Source organism: Scyliorhinus canicula, chromosome 5, assembly GCF_902713615.1.
Source record: "Scyliorhinus canicula chromosome 5, sScyCan1.1, whole genome shotgun sequence".
Classification (NCBI taxonomy): domain Eukaryota; kingdom Metazoa; phylum Chordata; class Chondrichthyes; order Carcharhiniformes; family Scyliorhinidae; genus Scyliorhinus; species Scyliorhinus canicula.
The window spans coordinates 11,076,907-11,098,334 of NC_052150.1; the positions used below are offsets into that span (position 1 = coordinate 11,076,907).

The 21,428-nt window shown below is 51.4% G+C and overlaps 1 protein-coding gene across 3 annotated transcripts in view; it reads right to left on the reverse strand.

Annotated features, from left to right (window-relative positions):
• Positions 1–21,428, reverse strand: part of LOC119965596 — a 198,664-nt gene that overhangs the window by 111,977 nt on the left and 65,259 nt on the right. For all 3 annotated transcript variants that reach the window (XM_038796381.1, XM_038796380.1, XM_038796382.1), the window contains exon 9: positions 14,500–14,615. In XM_038796381.1, coding sequence (XP_038652309.1) covers positions 14,500–14,615 — 116 coding nt within the window. The remainder of the gene's footprint in view (positions 1–14,499; positions 14,616–21,428) is intronic.

Below are 21,428 nucleotides of genomic sequence, written 5' to 3' on the forward strand. Positions count from 1 at the left end.
CCGCAACTCACTCAGGTTCCACCGTCTTCTAAACCTTCAACCTCAACAACCCATCACCTGCAAACTACACAAAATCCTGACTTGGAAATATACCGCCGTCCCTTCACTGTTGGTGGGTCAAAACGCTGGAACTTCCTCTCCAACAGCACAGTGGGTATACCTGCACCACATGGATTACCGCATCAGGTTTGAAAAGGCGGTTCATCACCACCTTCTCAGGGGCAATTAGGAATGGGCAACAAGGGCAGCACGGTGGTGCAGTGGTTAGCACTGCTGCCTCTCGGTGCCGAATCCCAGGTTCGATCCCGGTTCTGGGTCACTAGGTGGAATTCTCCGCCACCCGGGAATCTGCGGGAGCGGGAATCGCGCCGCGCCAGTCGGCGGGCCTCCCGCAGCGATTCTCTGACCCGCAACGGGCCGAAGTCCCGCCGCTGACAGGCCTTTCCCGCCGACGGGAATCAAAGCACGTCTGGTGCCGGCGGGATTGGCGGCGCGGGCGGGTGCCGGGGTCTTGGGGGGGGGCGCGGGGCGATCTGGCCCCGGGGTGTGCCCCCACGGGGGCCTGGCCCACGATCGGGGCCCACCAATCGACGGTCGGGCCTGTGCCGTGGGGGCACTCTTTTTCTTCCACCTCCGCCACGGTCTCCACCATGGTGGAGGCGGAAGAGACCCCCCCCCCCCCCCCCCCCCCCCCCCCCCCCACGCATGCGCCGGGATAACGTCAGCAGCCGCTGACGCTCCGGCACATGCGCAGACTTCCGCCGGCCGGCTAAGGCCTTTCAGTCCCAGTTGGCGGGGCGCCAAAGGCCGTTCGCGCCGGCCGGCGGAGCAGAAACCACTCTGACGTGGGCTTAGCCCCTAAAGGTGCGGAGAATTCGGCCACTCCACAACGCCGGGACCCCCTGCCCCGCCGGGTAAGGGAGAATCCTGGCCACTGTCCGTGTGGAGTTTGCATATTCTCCCCGTGTCTGCGTGGGCTTCACCTGGACAACCCAAAGAAATGAAAAATGAAAATCGCTTATTGTCACAAGTAGGCTTCAGATCCAGTTACTGTGAAAAGCCCCTAGTTGCCACATTCCGGCGCCTGTTCGGGGAGGCTGGTACGGGAATTAAACCGTGCTGCTGGCCTGCCTTGGTCTGCTTTCAAAGCCAGCTCTTTAGCCCTGTGCTAAACCAGCCCCTAATGTGCAGGCTAGGTGGCTAGGCCACGCTAAACTGTCTCTTAATTGGGAAAAAAAATAATTGGGTACTCTTAATTTATAATAAAAGAAAGTAATGGGCAACAAATGCTGGCCTAACCAAGGCCACCCACATTATGTGAAGGAATTCTTTTTAAAAAAAACAATGTCGATTTTAAGAGGTAATGAAAATGGCGCCATCATTGAGCATTCTTTCCAGAAACATCTCGGTATTTGGGACATTGCTGGGGTGATGCTCCTTTAACTGATTGAGCTCAACAATAAGAAGGGAAATCGTGGAAAGTTACAGCCTTTGTAAACCATTGCTGCAGCCGTCACATTGTTGACACTGCTCTGCACAAGCTTCATACATTAATTCGCTGGAATAACAAACTGGAAATCATTAGATTAAAAGTCGCCGGAGGAGGCAAGCATCAGTTGTCTGGTGGCTGAGGGTGTTTTTCCACACACACACACACACACACACACACAAAAAATCAAATCTGGTACACGTAGGCCCGAATAGCGGAAACCCAGCCAATTTCCCAAATAAACACTGATAGCTTTGAGGGATGGCAGTGGAAATACCTTCACTGCCTTGGAAACTGTGGAAAAGGTCCACATTCCCAATGCTGGAGTCCTGTTGCATTGGGCCAAAGGTAAGGAAGGCTCCGGCAGAGGATGACTGTCATTGCATCGGATACGCGTCACAAAAACAGGCCATTCAGCCCAAGCAGCCCTTGCTGGCCCTTACATACTCCATTCTTATACTGTGCAGTTGAGCATTATATAGGTATCCCCCCCCCCCTTCCTCTTCCCCATGGGTATATTGTGCATTGAGAAGTTGAGATGTGGAGTAAAATATCTTTTGTATTGTGTTCCATTTGAGTCTTGTCGGAAAAATCACTCTCCTCCTTCAATCCTGTATATTTCTCTGCTCCTCCTCTTCCACCCAGACATGCTCAGGGTTGTCGGGAAGAGAGCGTACAAGAAATCACTCATTTATGAATTGCCCCTCCATCCCACTTCCCGCGGTAGCATAGCGGCTAGCACAATTGCTTCACAGCTCCAGGGTCCCAGGTTTGATTCCCGGCTTGGGTCGCTGTCTGTGCGGAGTCTGCACGTTCTCCCCGTGTCTGCGTAGGTTTCCTCCGGACGCTCCGGTTTCCTCCCACAGTCCAAAGATGGGCAGGATGGGTGGATTGGCCATGATAAATTGCCCCTTCATGTCCAGAATTGCCCTTAGTGTTGGGTGGGGTTACTGGGTTATGGGGATAGGGTGGAGGTGTGGGCTTGGGTAGGGTGCTCTCTCCAAGAGCTGGTGCAGACTCAATGGGCCGAATGGCCTCCTTCTGCACTGTAAATTCTATGATTCATTCAAGCCTCCCCATTCTTCCTGAAATGCCAGGCTAGTTTCCCTTTCATCTAAATTATTTGCTCCAACCACTGGGAAGTTGATTCCCCGCCCCCCCCCCCCTTCCAGTTAAAATATTGATCCAGGAACACCCAACAGTGCGTGAGTTCTTTCCTTTGCATTGCAGTCTTTTTGCTATTTTTCTTCACGGTATCACATATGTGGTCCCTTTAAATTCAGATTAAATTCCTTGCTCCTTTCCTGGTGTCCATTCACTAACCTATCCCCAGGGAGCATCTTTGTGTCCGTCTGACAAAAAAAAAAATCACAAAAGTTTTGCTGTCAAGCCTTAAAGTCAGTTGAAAATGGAAAACAAATTGATTCGTCCCTTTGGGAAAGGAGGTGAAAAGTACGGGCGGGATTTTCCGGCCGTTCCCGCCGTTGGGATCATCCGGCACCACAATGGGTTCCCCGGCAGCGGAGTGCGCGGACAACGGGAAACCCCATTGACAGTGGCGGGGCCGGATGATGTCACCACCAGCCAATGGCGGGCCACCTCCCCCGCCTCAAAACATGCCGTGGAAAACCCTGCCCTATGACTTGGGCATGTGAAGAAATTCATCCACAGGACCTGGCCACAGCTGGCTCAGCCAGCGCTTACAGTCCATCCCTAATTACCCCTGAGGAGCTGGTTGCGAGCCACCATCTTGAATACATCTGAGTGACCTTTTAGGTTATTTCAGTGGGCAGTGAGGCGTCAACTACATTGCTCTTGCTCTGGAGTCACGTGTAGGCCAGACCGGGTGAGAGTGGCTGATTTCTTTCCCCATAGGGTATTACTGTCTACTGTTAGATGTGATTCCACGATTGGGCAGCACTTGCCGGACAATCCTGAGTGTGCTAATAGCTACACTAACTACCAATTTAATATAGTCAGTTGAGCTGGTAACATAGCTCAATTATATATATATATGCTAGAAGTGACATACGTTCACACATAGGGTCCTGTCCCTGCAAAAAGAAGGAACATTTTATCTCTGCCGTATCAAGAGGCCATCCTATGGAACCTGGCTACCTCCTTTCTGGGCACTACATAACACACAGAGGTGCTTACGGCAATGGTGCGCTTCATGACCTCGCACCAACCACCGGGGCCTTGCTGCCAGCTCCCATCTTCCCCCAACCTACCTCCACGCTCCTCAGGGGTGCCCGGCCAATGAGGCGCCCTCTCCCTAAAGCTGCAGCCTGAGTAAGGGCCCCCGTTAGCCATGACACGGCCAAGTCCGCTGAGCTACTAGACACTTGATTTGGCCGGCATCTCTTGGGAGTGGGGGTCATGGGGGGGATAGGCAGGGGAACACAGCGTCCTTGATTGGGCAGCAGACCCAGATGCCTATTTATTGGCTGCCAGCGGCTATGTCCCAGCCCGGGTCACACCACCTGCCAGGTTTGTGTCCCCAGTGGCACGATCTACTGGTAATCTGCCCCAAGTGTTGACAAGGAAATAAGTTAATTCATGAGGTTGAGAGTCAAGGTTGGACTGGTAATGATTGGCAACTGATCTTTGTGATTTGAAGAATGTCTCACTCTGTGACAGGCAACTAAATTTAAGACATCATTTTATTCACTCATTGACTTTTATGACAGCTATTAGTGGATACACCATCGCAACTGAAGGTGCGTGACATCTTTACTGCGAGCTTATTGAGAAAGAATTTAGATCTAAACATTGAACAAGATAGCACAGAAGTGCTGTGTACTTGATGCGTGTAATGATTTTAAGTGCGATAAACAAACCTCGCTCATCCACCACAGCAATCTGAAATCTTTGGCATATCCTGGCTCAATTGTCCACCAGTTAAATGAACGACAACGAAACAGGAGCAGGAGGAATATGGACAGGAAATTCCCAGGTTTTCCATTAAGCTTGAATCATCCTGGACCTGTGTCACCTCCACAAAGTGTCAACCCTCTAGTCCCACCCTCTCTCCATCTAGCTCTCCCTGCAGTCAGGTCGACTCTTGTGAAATCTAAACACCAGCCTCGACCAGTCGGGCTCAATGGCCTGTTTCTGAGTTGTAAATTCGAAACAAGGTTAAAAAAGAAATGAACTTTAGAACAATTTAGGGGGGAAAAAAAGACATCGAAACATTCACAGGCAATATCCAGAGTCTCTCCACTGTTCCAACCCCAACCGCTGCCGGTTCTGTGCCATGTTCTGTTTACGCTGCCACCTAGCGGTCGGAGGTCGTGTATAACATTATGTACAGAATTGCTTTATGCATATCACCACAGGCTGAGCTGCCGAATCCCCTGACGGGTCCCATCATAAGCGGGCCTGAAAATACCCGCTCGTAGATTTTTTTTTAAATTTAGAATACCCAATTCATTTTTTTCAAATTAAATTTAGCGTGGCCAATCCACCTACCCTGCACATCTTTGGGTTGTGGGGGCGAAACCCACGCAGACACGGGGAGAATGTGCAAACTCCACACGGACAGTGACCCAGAGCCGGGTTCGAACCTGGGACCTCGGCGCCGTGAGGGAGCATTTCTCACCACTGCACCACCGTGCTGCCCCTCCGGCCGTAGATTCCTAACCGTACTGTGGCCACTTAAAATGGTGTCCAGCAAGGGATGCTGGGAAAAGTGGTCAAGCATATGGACAAGCAAGCTGCAGGGCAGATCAAATAAAACTGCAGATAAAGGCTTTGCAGATTTCAAACAAATTCACAGCTTGATGCGAATAACATAAGTCAAGGGCTATCTCCAGATCACCAACAGGATCAATAGAGCTGTCTTGTTAATCACAATTGGTTACCAGACACAGCGGCACCTAACTTCCTTATTTGGAAGGGCCCACTTGTTTCCAACACTTTCAAGCATGGCCACTGATTGCCCACCCCAAAACTGATGTGGCAGCCTCTGATTGGGACTTTATCTATCAGGCTGATCGAGCCCTGATCAATTGATTGACAAATGACCCAGAGACCGCCCACCAAAAGAGTCACGAAATTCAAACAGCGTAATAGTTACTGCACCGATTCATTCTTTCTCTGAGCAGCAGTAACTAAGAGTGGTGACTTCCACTGGCTGCCAAAGGAGACCATCCACGCTACCAACAGAAGTAGGACTAGAGTCAGAAGAGAACCAGATTGATAACAAACTAACAGAGACTACAAGTCCAGAACTACAGATAACAGGCCTGTATCTGCCTAATGCTTGTCGGTCACTGCCAAGTTAAGATCTTGGAGCTATTGGGGCATTGTGTAACCTATGATTGGGAGTGTGTGATTGAATAACCATAACCATTGAGTGCGTGTGAATAAATATTGTTCTGCTTTATAGTCATTTGTCCACCGTATATGAGTTAAGGACACAGTGTGGTTTAGAAAGGGCAACCTTTTGGCACCCCCGATGGGACACAATTAGCAGTTATCGATTGTTGCTCCGAAAGAATCCCACAAACCTAATTAAAAATCAGAAACCATCCGTATTGGATGAATCTCTAATTTCGGGTTGCATGTGTTACTAACAGGGAGAATAGGGTAAACTCTGTTAATTTGCAATCAAACTCAGAGGGATTAGGACCGGAAAATAGCCCATAAACCGTACCCGTAGCCCAGTCGACACCCTACATTCCCTGTAGCCAGAGAGGAGCGACTGGAGTTCGCAGGTAGCAAAATGTCCCATATGGGAGGAGAAAATTAGAGAATATATAAAGAGAAAGGGCTGGTTCCTATGGGCAGAATTGTGTGAGAATATAGAGGCAGGTCCCGGAGCAATAGGACAAACCTATTGGGAGCACCTGAATAAAGCGCACACAGTCACCACCAAGAGAAGGGTAGAGTGGTAATTACCGATACAACTCCGCTTACAGTGACCCAATGGAGTGATGCCTGTTGTAAAATCACCACTATTGCGCCTACTGCCGACCCACACTGCTTCTTTGAGATTAGACAGCATAAAATAATGTATGGGCGAGACGAAAGGGAGGAAGTAAAGCTCATAGTAATGTGCCTTAATCCGTCAGTCAGGTCAGCTTTACCATCACCCCAAAACGTGGGAGAAGGAACTTTAGAGGACATGGAAGAGGCCATATTAACAGCAATGGGATACAATAAGGGGAATCCTGTAAACGGTTTCAACAAATGTCGGCAAAGGAGAGGGGAATATGCGACCACCTTCGCCGGTCGGCTCTGTATTCATTTTCAAGGGATGTACGGAGACTTACAACGCTCCGCTTTCGATGACTCCGACTCCTCCAAATGGGCACGGACGTTAGTATTCCATGCTACCGTGGCAGGCAAAAAGGCTTGCATAAAGTTTGACCCCACCGCCCTCATGCACAATGAAGCGTGGATTCTTCAACGCTTATCCAGAGTTTGGGAACAGTCAGTTCAGGAATACCCACCAAGCACGTACCGATAAGGAGGGCAACTATGCATCCGACCAGGGTAACCAGGGTCCTGCGTGGAGAAACGAGGGTGGAGAACCCCAGTACCCAAGAGCTCCAGCTCCGCCGTACACACCCCGGGAAGGAGAGGGGAGCATGTTTTAATTGTGGACAATCAGGCCATTTTGCTCATGATTGCAGGAGAACCCCAGCATCGTACACACGACACCCCGAGACCACCCGTTCTCCTTGCCTTAGACCAGACCCCCAATATGAAGGGAACGCTATCCGCTCCAGTCGAACGGTCCCAGCTGTCCCATGTGCAGTGTGAGCGCTTACCCACCATCCTTATGGCAGGGACACCTCAAGCAATGCACTTCATTTTTTTTCTCTCTCTTTCATCTGGGCAGCACGGTAGCACAGTGGTTAGCCACAGTTGTTTCACAGCTCCAGGGTCCCAGGGTCGATTCCCGGCTGGGTCACTGTCTGTGTGGAGTCTGCACATTCTCCCCCTGTGTGCGTGGGTTTCCTCGGGTGCTCCGGTTTCCTCCCACAGTTCCAAAGCTGTGCGGGTAGGTATATTGGCCATGCTAAATTGCCCTTAGTGTCCAAAGAAGGTTAAGTGCGGGGGGGGGGGGTACTGGGTTACGGAGATAGGGTAGATACGTGGGCTTGAGTAGGGTGCTCTTTGTAAGGGCCGGTGCAGACTTGATGGGCCAAATGGCCTCCTTCTGTACTGTAAATTCTGATTCTTCCTCTTTTCTTGGCCATACTACACCGACTCCATATGCTATTACCACCCCAGGCCAAATGTGATTGCGGCAAACAAATTTGTTTAAAACAGGCCGCCCTAACTTAAAGCAGATAGCCACTCTAATCATCGACCACAATTGGTTGTGTTTAAAGATATGATAACTGCCTTGTCACCTGATGTGACCATCAATTCACACGACACGTAGTGGAAGTGAACAGTGGTTTTAATGATCTTACAACGGAGCCTGCCTGCGACGAGATGAACTGGCAGGCAGGCTCAGACTGCCAGGCTTTATACTTCCGGTTAGTGGGAGGAGCAAGGGCGGAGCCTTGGGCAGAGCCAAGGTGGAGCCCAGTACCAAACTCCTCATCTCCCCCTAGGGGCAGAGCGCGCAACTGCTCGTACTACCGTAGCTACAGAGACACAGTACATCATAATAATAACAGGTGAATTACACGGACTGTGATTCACCACATCACCTTGGTTTTATTAAAAGAAACGGGGTTGGGGTCACGTATCTAGTGACGAATAAATGCAGATTAAGCATGTGATAACAACAGAAACTATGCTTCATTTCCTCAGGATGCCACCGGAACCCAGAAACACGACGAGATGGACCCCTTACACCTGCATCGGTCTACTTTTCATCGGATTCACCCGACTCAGCACTCAGGGACATTCAAATCAGAGTAACTTTTTATATCCAGGTTATTTATGGTTTTCGCTCCATCTGACGCAGGGGAATGTGAGGATGGTTGTATTCCTGGATACACCCCAATAAAAGTATCATGCTTGGGTTGTAATAATCAGAGGCTTATTTACAAAAAGGCCAAACGGAAGTCCAGTCGAATGCTACCTGAGCGTTCACCATTAAAGGCGGTGTGGTGGGGCATGACCCCGGTGCGCCTAGTGGTGAGTGCAACTGCTCACGGCGCTGAGGCTCCCAGGTCTCGATCCCGGCTCTGGTCACTGTCCGTGTGGAGTTTGCACATTCTCCCCGTGTCTGCGTGGGTTTTCGCCCCCACACCCAAACATGTGCAGAGTAGGTGGATGGACCACACTAAATTGCCCCTTAATTGGAAAAAATAATGGGTACTCTAATTTATTTTTTTAAAAAAGGGGGTTGGTGGGTTTTTTCCAAATAATCCGCAATTAGCTAATAGCCCGAGAAAGGATTGGAACTTGGGTAGAGGTGCCCTGGGACATTGATAGAGGGTCATTTTGCCCTATACAAAAGGCAGGACAGGACCAAAGCCATCACCAGACACACCACACACTGCGACATTACCAACAACACGTTTTGTATTAAACCAGACGTACCGGTCAGGGTGGGTCTTATACAATTAATAGACCACATAAAAGAGGCAGGGTGGACGTAAACGCTACTGATGAGCTCCAGCAACACCTGGGGGACTATTATGAGGCATACAACACAAAATTAAAACCCCTGACAGAAGAACTAAACTAAATTCGGCTGAAATGGGCTACCGCCCACAGAACCTTCTCCAAAATAGTCCAACACTCCCAGGACATACATAGGCAAATTGCTGAAATTAAAGCTACCAACTGGTGGGATGATTTTTGGAACTGGGGCTCAAATGTACAAGTACATCCATTCATTCGGCTCATCTCACATTTGGCTATCATCCTGATCCTGTTTAATCGTAGTCTGCCCCATCATCCTTCCAGTCACATTTCGCCGATGGCGGAGGTCAGTATATGAGACCCATGCTTGCAACACAGTACTCCTCTGATGTCACCATCTTAAGAGACTTTGGGACTCTCATGGATTTTTGCAATGTTTGTACCCATCATACCTGCTTAAATGGTTTTTGATATTTCCGTGCATTTCTATTTCCTTGTAATAAAAAAAATAACCATCTTCCAAATGAAGTTAAATGATCCATCGGGAAATCCTCTACTTCCACAGGGTGGATATGGCCAGGATGTTTGCTCTTGTGGGAGAATCCAGAACTAGGGGCTCTGCTTCACAATAAGAGCACCAATTTAAGGCAGGAGATTAGAAGAACCTGGTTCTCTCAGAGGGTCGTGAGGTCTCTGGAACTCTCTCCTCAAAAGGCAGAACCTTTGAGTATTTTTCGGGCAGGATCTGGATAGATTCTTGATCAACACGGGGGTGAGAGGTTATCGGGGGTGAGAGGTTATCGGGGGTGAGAGGTTATCGGGGGTGAGAGGTTATCGGGGGTGAGAGGTTATCGGGGGTGAGAGGTTATCGGGGGTGAGAAGTTATCGAGGGTGAGAGGTTATCGGGGGTGAGAGGTTATCGGGGGTGAGAGGTTATCGAGGGTGAGAGGTTATCGGGGGTGAGAGGTTTTCGGGGGTGAGAAGTTATCGGGGGTGAGGCAGGAATGTGGGGTTGAGGTGACAATGTGATCAATGGTCTTATTGAAAGGTGCGGCAGGCTCGAGGGGCCGAGTGGCCATTTCTGCTCCTGATTCCCACCTTCACACGTTCCAGTGCATCGCAACTCCGACTCTGCGTTCAGCGCAGGACTTGATTCCTAACTGGCTCTGAACACAGTTGGCTGTCGGCTTGCTCAATTAAGATAAGTAACGGGTTTATTTACACATTCAGTTACAAATCACTCTTCCCCGTCTGAGACAAATGACAAAAGGGAAAATTTTAATTGCCATGGGCAGCACGGTGGCGCAGTGGGTTAGCCCTGCTGCCTCACGGCGCCGAGGTCCCAGGTTCGATCCTGGCTCTGGGTCACTGTCTGTGTGGAGTTTGCACATTTTGCCCATGTCAGTGTGGGTCTCACCCCCACAACCCAAAAAGATGTACAGGGTAGGTGGACTGGCCACGCTAAATTGTCCCTTAATTGGAAAAAATGAATTGGGTACTGTAAAAAAAATTTTAAAAAACAATTTTAATTACCACGGTGTACCCCACAACAACCCCCCCCCCCCCCCCCCCCCACGCACACCCGCCCCCACACCGACAAACATTCAGCGGAAACAAGGCATGGCGGGAATTAAAATGGAGCTGGTGAATCAGCTCCTGCGAGGTATCCTGGAACATTTTATTATGTCGACGGCGCCATATAAATGCAAGTAGCTGACCTTGTTGTAAAGCCATACGCGCACGTGACACCCTTCAGATAACAGCGCGTGAGCCATTGGCAAGTCACAATCTCCTAACTCGACATTTGTGAACTTTGCTATCCTTCAGCTAGCAAAGCAAAAGCAGCCACTGTGATGAACGGTTGGAGATTTGAATACCGTCCCCACAGCCCTTTCGTGGATTACAAATTAGATTCAGGGGCTGGGCGAGAAATGATTTGCAGGGTTGTGTCCTGGATTGGAGAATTTTATAGATAAGGAAAGGTTGGATAGGCGATGATTGATTTCTTCAGAACAGTGGAGGATGGGGGTTGGAGGGGGGGGGGGGTTCAGTTGAAAATAATGAGGGGCCCAGATTAAATGCAGAGGAAGGACCCTTTCCCCTTGTTTGAGGGATCCATAACTGGCGGTGGAGGCTGTGGGGGGAGGAGGGGGGCGGTGGGACATAGATTTGGGCAAGAGGTAGGAAGTTTAGAAGGGGAGGGGAATTTTGTCACACAGAGGGTGCCGAGGGTGGGCAACTCACTGCCTGCGAGGGCGGTAGATCTGGGCTGAAGCGCTCAGAACAGGTAAAAAGGATTTGGAGGTACTCAGGAAGGGCCATAACCCGCATCGCTGCAGACCAGGAGGATTGGCTGAATGGCTACTTGTCAGAAGCATGGACATGATGGGCCGAATGGGCTCCTTCCACGATGTGGGTTACGGTGATTTTACCACAAGTGTATCCACTGGATTGCTCGCCTCCTCACAACGAATAAACCTGGTTAGTCAGGGCTACGCATGTGCCCCTTGTATACAGCAGCTGTGAGAGGCAGGTGACCACACATGCCACAAACTACCACAGGTGTACCAAAGCCAACTACTCAATTCCAGAGTTCTACAGCAAAATAAATAATGCAGAATGAAAATGTTGTTACATTGTAGCCCCAACAGTGTTTCCCCTTCCACTTGCTCCCTTCATTGTTCTGTGTTTCCAACCATTTCACCCAATGTGGATCCTGAATTTTGATATCAGCCTCCAATCCTGTTTCTCCAATTCCTGCTTCAATGTCACCTTGTTACAGATTTCTCCCGTTAGTTTCTCTTGTTTTTTTTATCCTTTCATGGGATGTGGGCAAGGCCAGCAATTGTTGCCCACCCCTCGTGACCCTTGAACTGGGTGGCTTGCTTGGCCGTTACAGAGGGCTGGAGTCACATGTAGGCCAGTTCAGATCATTCCAATTCTCTTCCCGTAGCTAGTGTGATGTTCTTTGTGTTGCTAAAGTCGGGATGGTGGGCGTAGTGTTCACAAAGACCACAAAATAGCTTTAAATTGAACAAAGCTATAAATTTATTAACACTACTACTTTGGGTTTGACGTGTAATGCACAGTTGATTATGAACATTTAAACTACACTCACCTGCAGCCAATCTTTACACTGATATAAACTATGATCTGCTCTCACTCACACTATTTGTCCTTCTGACTCTCTCGAGCTAACTCCTGCACACACTCTCCCACAAGGCTTAGCATCACTGCCTTATATACTTGTAACTGTAGCTCCTTCAGCAACCCTGCGCTTACACAGGGTTCAGTTTGACCACTGCACAACCGACCAACACAGCCACACGGAGCTATCTGCTGACCTTGGTGAGTGATAGCGAGCTTCTTCAGCAACTTAGTTTCCCTGCAGTAACACAACTTGCCTCTGCGGCAGCAGATGGAGAACAAAGATGAACAGCAGCGAGAAAGAGAAGTTGGCAGAGGAGTCGGAACCAGAGGACACTGTTTGAAGATAATTGTCAAATTAAATAATAATAATCGCTTATTGGCATAAGTAGGCTTCAATGAAGTTACTATGAAAAGCCCCTAGTTGCCACATTCCGGCGCCTGCTCGGGGAGGCCAGTACGGGAATTGAACCCGCGCTGTTAGCATTGTTCTGCATTGCAAGCCAGCTGTTTAGCCCACTTTGCTAAACCAGCCCCTTAAAGACACCTTAATTAAAGACTCCTGAATTAAAGACACAGAGGCAACATTATATTTTATTGTGATCTGGATGCGCTATCTGAAAGGGTGGAGGAAGCAGGTACAATAGTGAGAGTCAAAGGGAAGGGTGGCATGATGGTGCAGTGGTTAGCACTGCTGCCTCACAGTGCCGAGGACCCAGGTTCGATCCCGGCCGCAGGTCACTGTCTGTGTGGAGTTTGCACATTTTGCCCATGTCAGTGTGGGTCTCACCCCCACAACCCAAAAGATGTGCAGGGTAGGTGGATTGGCCACGCTAAATTGCCCCTTAATTGGACAAAAAAGGAAAAAATATTAAGATTCAAAAGTGAAGGCTGAGAATTCTGCGGGCAGTAGCACACCTCCTGACTTCCCAAAGCATGTCCATCATCTACAAGGCACCAGTCAGGAGTGTGATGGAATGCTCTCCACTTGCCTGGATGAGCGCAGCTCCAACAACACTCAAGAAGCTCAACACCATCCAGGACAAAGCAGCCCCGCGTCATTGTCAACCCCATCCACCACCTTCAACATTCACTCCCTCCACCACTGTTGCAGAGTAGCAGCCGTGTGTACCACGTGCAAGATGCACCGCAGCAACTCACCAAGGCTCCTTCGACAGTCCCTTCCAAATCTTTACCCCTGACCACTACTGCCTCGAAGTACAAAGGCAGCAGATACATGGGAACACCACCAGCTGGAGGCTCCCCCTCCAAGCCACTCACCATCCTGTTTTGGAAATATATCGCCGTTTCTTCACTGTCGCTGGGTCACAATCCTGGAACTCCCTCCCTAACCACACGGTGGGTGTACCTACACCACAAGGACTGCAGTGGTTCAAAAAAGCAGCTCGTCACCACCTTCTCGAAGGCAACCAGGGATGGACAAAAAATGGTGGCCTAGCCAGTGACTCCCTCGTCCCTTGAAAGGGTACGAAAATAAATGCTTGAAGGGAAAAGAGAAATGACTGCGTTATGGAGAAGAAGCAGAACTATAGAGAATTAGGCTAATTGTACAACCGTACTTTGATGGGCCAAATGGTCTCCTTTTGCACTCCGCAATTCTATGATTCTAAGAACTTGGCTCACCCTCTGTTCACCAAGTTTTGTCAATTTCAAACAGTGAGTACTGATTGAATAAACATCTCCCCCTAATCGCTGCTTTAGTTCTTTAGGGATAAGAGTGATTGTTTGGGGAGGGGGTGGAAGGACACAATTCCTGTATGTTTGCTACACCACACAACACAATCAACAAGAATACCCAGGCTGCGAATAGATTTCATAGTCAAGCCAAAAGCTGATCTGCCAATCTCAACATGAATCACAAACCATCAGCCATCGCCACTGGTGAAGGAAAGAACTGTCACAATGCCCGAATTTTGCTTGTCCTGCAAGTGGAGGGCATCATCACGGGAACATTTGGAGAGAGGCCAGACGTCCGTTGATTTTTGGCCACTCTCCAAAGTTTCCCATCCCGCCCGCAATGATGCCACCCGCTGGCACGACTGGCACCAGCCCCGCAGAATATATTGCAGAATATAGGACATGATCGTGAACTGATAGGCGGTCAATCAAGAGATGGTGTAACTGCTATGGCCTAGTACTCCAAACTGCTGCTAGGCATGCAACAGCGCAAGAAATAGAAGCAGGGCTAGACCAGATGGCCTGTCAAGCCTGCTATCAGCCATTCAATACGGTCGTGGCCAATCATTGGCGTCAACTCCACTTTCCTGATGTATTTAAGGACGTACCTTCGAGGCATGTTTGCCACTTGTGTGTCGACAGTTTCCTCTTTTCTGTTCTTTCTCAGTTGGTCATGTTTTTCCTTGATCTCATTTTGTAGTTTCCCGATCCTCATGGTTAAATCCTTGATAAAATAAATATTCATTTCTGATTATCTGTCATGTCGAACACGTCTTTAATACAATGCACAGTGAACAAAAACATGATTTCGTTCCGTCCGGGACACAAAATAAAATGCAGCGTTTCATTGCTTAGCTTTGCAAATTTTGGGTGCGGGGCAGAAAGTTCGGGAAGCCGATATGGATCGGGTTGGTAGCAAGTCGGCCGTTGTCATTTTCACTGCTCCCACCTTCTTTCTGTTAGGTTCACAGTACCATAACGCAAACTCTCATTCGACACTCGTTTCTGAGTCCCACTGTCATTTTTAGTTGCTTTGAAATTAAATATCTTGGCAATATTTTCCAATTCAATGGAAAATAAATATTACCGCAGTGAGTATAACAAGTTCCGTTGAAGTTGCCGCTGTTTTGCTGTTACATCTCCAGTCTTGCTGGACGCAGAACTTTAAGCTTTAATTTTCGGGGAATAAACTTTATTCACATTTGCAGATTTCGGGACTACAGTAACCCCACTCAACCCAAATTCATGGGAACAGGAGAATTAGGAGCAGGAAGAGGCCATTCAGCCCATCTAGCCTTCTCTGCCATTCAATAAGATCATGGTTGATTGGGTTGTGGGTTTAACTCCACCTTCCCACCCATCCCTTAACCTTTGACCCCCTGGTCAGTCAAACATCCGTCTAACTCCGCCTTGAATCTATTCAATGGTCCGGCCTCGACTGCTCCCTGGGGGAGAGAATTCCAAAGCCTATTGACCCTCGGAGGGAATAAATTCCTCCTCAACTCTGTCGAAATGGAAGACACCGAGCTGGATTCTGTGTCGGCCGACGCCGGAATCGGTAAACACGATTGGGCTGAGAATCGGTTTTGACGCCGAAATCGTGGCGGCCGCCGGTTTCACGCCAAATTGCAATTTTCCAGCACCTCCGCAGCGACGTCAATGTGCCGTTGGCGTTTCATCAGCGGTTCTGACCCAGTATTCTCCGGGACCTCCGCGATTCTCCGCCAACACCGGGGCGAATTCCCGACGGCGAGGTTCACTTGTGCTTTTAAAAATCACGAAACAGGCATCGTGGCTGCTGAGGGGGAGAGAGGGCGTACAGAACGTGTCCAACATGGCCACAGTTTGCTGACAGTCGTGCCGCTGGCCAGGGGCGGAGGGAGCAGCAAGGGGGGGGTGGCCAGGAGGTGAGCTGCGGGGTCGGGGTGGAGGGGCACAGAGCACCATTGCAGTGGCCTGCAAGGCAGCCATGCAGCTGCGCACCCCGCTGAATTCCCACTGTGAACTTAGGGTTAAGTTCTAGGTGCCCTCTGGTCCCAGCCGCCCCATCAGCGCATCCAGTGCCACCCTGTTGGCTGGGATGAGTGAGTGTGGGGAGTGTAATGTGTGTGTGCGGCTGCAGTGTGTCAGCCTCCCGAGTGTCGATCACGGATCCGGCTAATCCGCACCGTTTCTCATTTGAATCGATTGTGATCCACGTGGCCCCGGTGCTAGCCCCTCCGCGGTCGCTGAATCGGTCCAGGCACGGCACCAGTTTTGCTGTCATGGAAATCCGCGAATCCTGTCCCGGCATTCACACCCAGGAATGGAGAATTCTGCCCTCTATTTTTTGAAACTGTTGATCCTAGTTTGAGATTGCCCCCCCAGTGGGAAACACCGTCGCAGGCAGCAACCTTGTCGAGGCCCCCTCAGGAACTTATTTTTTTCAGTAAGATCATCTCACATCCTTCTAAACTCCAGTCAGCAGATGCCCAACCTGCTCTACCATTTCAATTTGACTGATGCGCGATCAATTGCCCAAAGACGAGAGTTGGATACAACTGAGGCTTTATTGCTCTAAGAGGCGAGGCCTCCCACAGCAGCTGGCGAAATGGCTGCTGCACGGAGGCACACATATTTATACTCCGCCTACTGGGCGGAGCCAGCAGGCAGGGACTACCGTCGTACCTGTAGTACAGGTCCTACCATACATCACCTAATATAGGTGCAACAGTGGTTTACCACACTGACACAGCGCTAGAAATAGACTTCTGCTCTCTCTGGGTCAAATATAAAAGCTGCAATGCCGCTATCAGCTGAATATTGCAGAGTGGTAGCACTGGCTGTATATTCCACATACGAGTGAGCGGCAGCCATTGATTGGACCTCCAAAGGGAAATGCTAAGGACGCGGTTCTCTGGTCTCGGTTGCGCTCTCGCTCGATCGAAACGAGGCCGGTGAATAGCAGGAGAGGCCCGGTGCAGGCGGCCCGCTTCTCAAGGCAAAACCGGGATCTCGCCGTAGCCTGGTGAGAAACTAATTATCACCACTTAAGTCCTATTTCCATTCAATTAACAGGAGCAACCCCATATCCAAAGGCATCCCGTGATTCAGCGGCCTCCCCAGTCAGTGCGCACGCTGCTGCCAATCAGTACTTTTGAAAAATATCAAGCTAGAGGCAGAGCTTCTGTGGGGAGCTGAGGAGCTGAGTAGCCATCTTTGCTCACAGGCACAGCGCTGGGCTTGCCGCCCCAGTGCTTTGTGGGGAGTTGGGTGCCCCCGGTTTTGGGGGCGGGAGGGGGGGGGGGGTGCCTCTCCAGATGTGGGCCACCATAGGAGGGTGGTGAATTACTGCGGATGCTGGAACCAGAAGAGAAAATGCTGGAAAATCTCAGCAGGTCTGGCAGCATCTGAGAGAAACGAGCTAACGTTTCGAGTCCAGGTGACCCTTTGTCAAACCACCAACTGGCCGCCGGGAGCGGGTCGGTTGCATCACAAACTGTTTGGCGGCAAGCGCGGTCCTCATCTTCGGCCTCTCCTGCTATTCAAATGGGAATCGTGGTTCAGGGAGCCCTTTACACAATCCAAGTGGGTTCCCGTGGGTGGGCGGGCCATGCAGCACGTGGGAGTCATTGCCCAGCATCCCAATCACACCCTGATGCCTGAACACTGCGGGGGGGCAACACCACACACGCAGCAGCCAACATCCGAACACCCAGGGGATGGGAACACAGCTCCGGGAACTTGCCCTCGGCCGGAGGGTGGGTGAGCGCTACGGGGAAGGGACAGTGCCCAGTTCAAGTGACATCATGTGTGGGTGTCTGGGGTACAGGGCCTGGGGTCCATTGAGGGGTTCCCGCTGTGGCTGGGCATTCTGGGAATGGGGGATCAATGGTGGAGTGGAGGGTGCCGGGGTTGGAGCCACCGCTGTTTGTCAGTCTAACACCCTCTCAGATATTGATCGGCATGACCGGTATTTTGGACGGCAGAGAACAGGCGGAGCCCAGGGTGTGCAGGCAATGCTGGTCGTTTGAGCAGATGACGGACAGCGCGTGCCGCAGGAGGCACGAGACAGTGAGGCACCTGTGCCATCTCCTCACGGACTTGGCACCACGTGGGGAAGGAGGGCACCCGCTCTCTGTGGCCGTCAAGGCCACTGCAGTCCTGAACTTCTACATCTCGGGATCATTCCCGGCCTTGAGCTGTGTGGCATCTAGCAGGCTCCAGCCCACAGGTACATCCGACAGGTCATAGATGCCCGGTTTGACCGGGCAGAAAACTGCATCAAATTGAGGACCTGGCTAATGCTGCCAGTACAGAGGCCGGAGACCGAAACAGAGAGCCGATACAACGAGGCTCATGTGGCCACCCAGGCTGTCACTGAGCGGTGAATCGGACTGCTCAAGATGCGGTGGTGCTCAGCAGTGCACCCCCCCCCCCCCACAGTGTCACCCGCTTTGTGGTGGTCTGCTGTATCCTCCACAACTTGGCACAGCAGCGGGCCCACGTGCTGGATGTTGGCGATGAGGAACATTGCCCACCTCCAAGGAGGGGGAGGACAGGGATGATGAGGAGGCACCCCGGACCAGCAGGGGCTGGAGAACGGTCCCAGGGAGGAACCAGAGGACCAGCCGGCAGCTGCAGGATAAGCAGCAACGGCGAGGGGCTGGAAGCCCGGAGGGCCACAGAGGACCTCACACTCACCCGCTTTACTGTGGCCTGGTCTGTCATCGATATCACCCATCCCCCCATCTCTCACCCTCCCACCGTCTGTGCCACATCACTCCAGGGTGCTGTGAGCCCGTATCCAAGGAAGGATGTGCTGCCCTTGGAAATGGTCCAGATGAGGTTCACAAGACTGATCGCTGGAATGAACAGCTTGTTGTATGAGGAATGGTTGAGGTCTCTGGGTCTGTACTCGGAGTTTAGAAGGATGAAGGGGGATCTTATTGAAACTTACAGGATACTGCGAGGCCTGGATAGAGTGGACGTGGAGAGGATGTTTCCACTTGTACGAGAAACTAGAAGTAGAGGAAACAATCTCAGACTAAAGGGACGATCCTTTAAAACAGAGATGAGGAGGAATTTCTTCAGCCAGAGGGTGGTGAATCTGTGGAACTCTTTGCCGCAGAAGGCTGTGGAGGCCAAATCACTGAGTGTCTTTAAGACATAGATAGATAGGTTCTTGATCAATAAGGGGGTCAGGGGCTATGGGGAGAAGACAGGAGAATGGGGATGAGAAAAATATCAGCCATGATTGAATGGCGAGGGCAGCACGGTGGCCTAGTGGTTAGCACAACCGCCTCACGGCGCTGAGGTCCCAGGTTCGATCCCGGCTCTGGGTCACTGTCCGTGTGGAGTTTGCACATTCTCCCCGTGTCTGCGTGGGTCTCGCCCCCACAACCCAAAGATGTGCAGGGTAGGTGGATTGGCCACGCTAAATTGCCCCTTAATTGGAAAAAATAATTGGGTAATCTAAATTTTAAAAAAAAAATGATTGAATGGCGGAGCAGACTCGATGGGCCGAGTGGCCTAATTCTGCTCCCATGTTTTATGGTCTTAATCTATGCCATAGTCCGAACCCTGCCTGTCTGCTGAGTGCTCGCTCACACCCATCACCTGCACAGGGTGTGCCTGGAGAGGGCGGGATGCCTGAGGGGGCCAAGGGTTCAGAGGTCAGCCCCCATTGCAGAAGAAAATGACAGAGATGTCATACTGGTTGTGGTGAAGGGTTTTCAATGTGTCACAGGTATTCAACATTTCCCCAACTCTCCAAGAAGTGGCACCCCACTCTCCCCACTACACCCTCACTTCCCCTCACCCCCTACCAACTCCCCCCCTCCCCTCTCCCCCCCCCCCCCTCCCCTCAGTGATCCTCAACATGTTTAAACATCTTAGCTCTACCACTAAATCGAGGTGTTTCCCGTGTGCTGACTTCGAGAAGCAGCCTCAACAGAGGGGTGGACATCAGGGGAGCCGGTCACCACCATTACCACTCCATGCGGCGAGTCCGGGTTGGCACCTAGCGCCCCCTCCTCCCGCTCGGTGCCCATAGGGCCTCGGTGTTCACCTCGGGATGGAGGAACAGCTGGTTCGAGCTCCGGCTACCCCTGCATCATCTGGATCTTCTGGCACACCTCTGCCAGTCTGGCCCCTCTCCCGGCAATTGTGGGAGAGCTTCTCTTGTAGAGACACAGAGGGGGCATCGTTAGCCACACGCGTGCTTCACAGCGCCAAGGTCCCAGGTTCGAATCCCGGCTTGGGTCACTGTCTGTGCGGAGTCTGCACGTTCTCCCCGTGTCTGCGTGTGTTTCCTCCGGGTGCTCCGGTTTCCTCCCACAAGTCCCGAAAGACGTGCTTGTTAGGCGAATTGGACATTCTGAATTCTCCCTCTGTGTACCCGAACAGGAGCCGGAATGCGGCGACTAGGGGCTTTTCACAGTAACTTCATTGCAGTTTGAATGTAGGCCTACTTGTGACAATAATAAACGATTGTTATCTATTACAACCGGGGACGAGCTCCCGCAGCGGTCTCAGACATTCCCATCGAGAGAGGGACATGTCCGCAGAACCTCATCAAGGTCAGCTTGGTACTGGTCACAATCCCCCAGCGACGTCAGACATTTCTGCCGAGACCATCAGCCATGGCCGTCACCCGGGAACTGCGCGGATGCCCTGGGACACCTTCACTCATGGTGCCGACGTCATGCACCAGGCTCTCCGCTGCGGTCCGGTCGCTCACCGCGGGGAATATGTTGCCCCGGTGCCACTCATTGCCCGGCAGAGCACCCTCCTACGCCATAGTCTCTGGGACTCTTCACTTGGCTATGGAGACCTGCTGGAGTGTCGCTGAATCTCCCTCTGAATGTCCCGGCTGATTCCTAACGTCACCATCAGCTCCGGGATAGCCTGGTCCACAGGCTCAGCATCTGACTGGGACCCAGCTGGGTCTGGGATCCAGCAGATCTCCGGCTGCTGTCTCGCCTGGGGGTTTCCTGCCTCCACCTGATGTAGATTCAGCGACTGTGTGGTGCTCACCAGAATGTGCCCCAGCAGCCTGCCCACGTAACGTTTCCCACTGAGGTGTCAGTATCTATGGTAGTGGAGGATGGGGATGACAAGCTGTGACGGGTCGATCGTGGTAGCCTCGGAGTTCTCCTCCGAGGTGGTCTCCTGGAGGCAGGGGAGGAGCCCAGCTGGATGGACCGGCGCCGTCGCTGGAGAACCTGTGGGAGAATGGACTGTGGTCAGCGGGAGGGATGGGTCAGTTAGCATGGCATAACTCAAGTTTGACAGGTCCTCGGGTGGGTGTCCGCCCAACTCCGCATTGGTGACCGCCCTGTCCTCGGCCACACCCGTCACCTCCAGGGCCTGCTCCTCAAAATTGTTGAGGATTCATACTTCTGGCACACCTCTGCCAGTCTGGCCCCTCTCCCGGCAATTGTGGGAGAGCTTCTCTTGTAGAGACACAGAGGGGGCATCGTTAGCCACACGCGTGCTTCACAGCGCCAAGGTCCCAGGTTCGAATCCCGGCTTGGGTCACTGTCTGTGCGGAGTC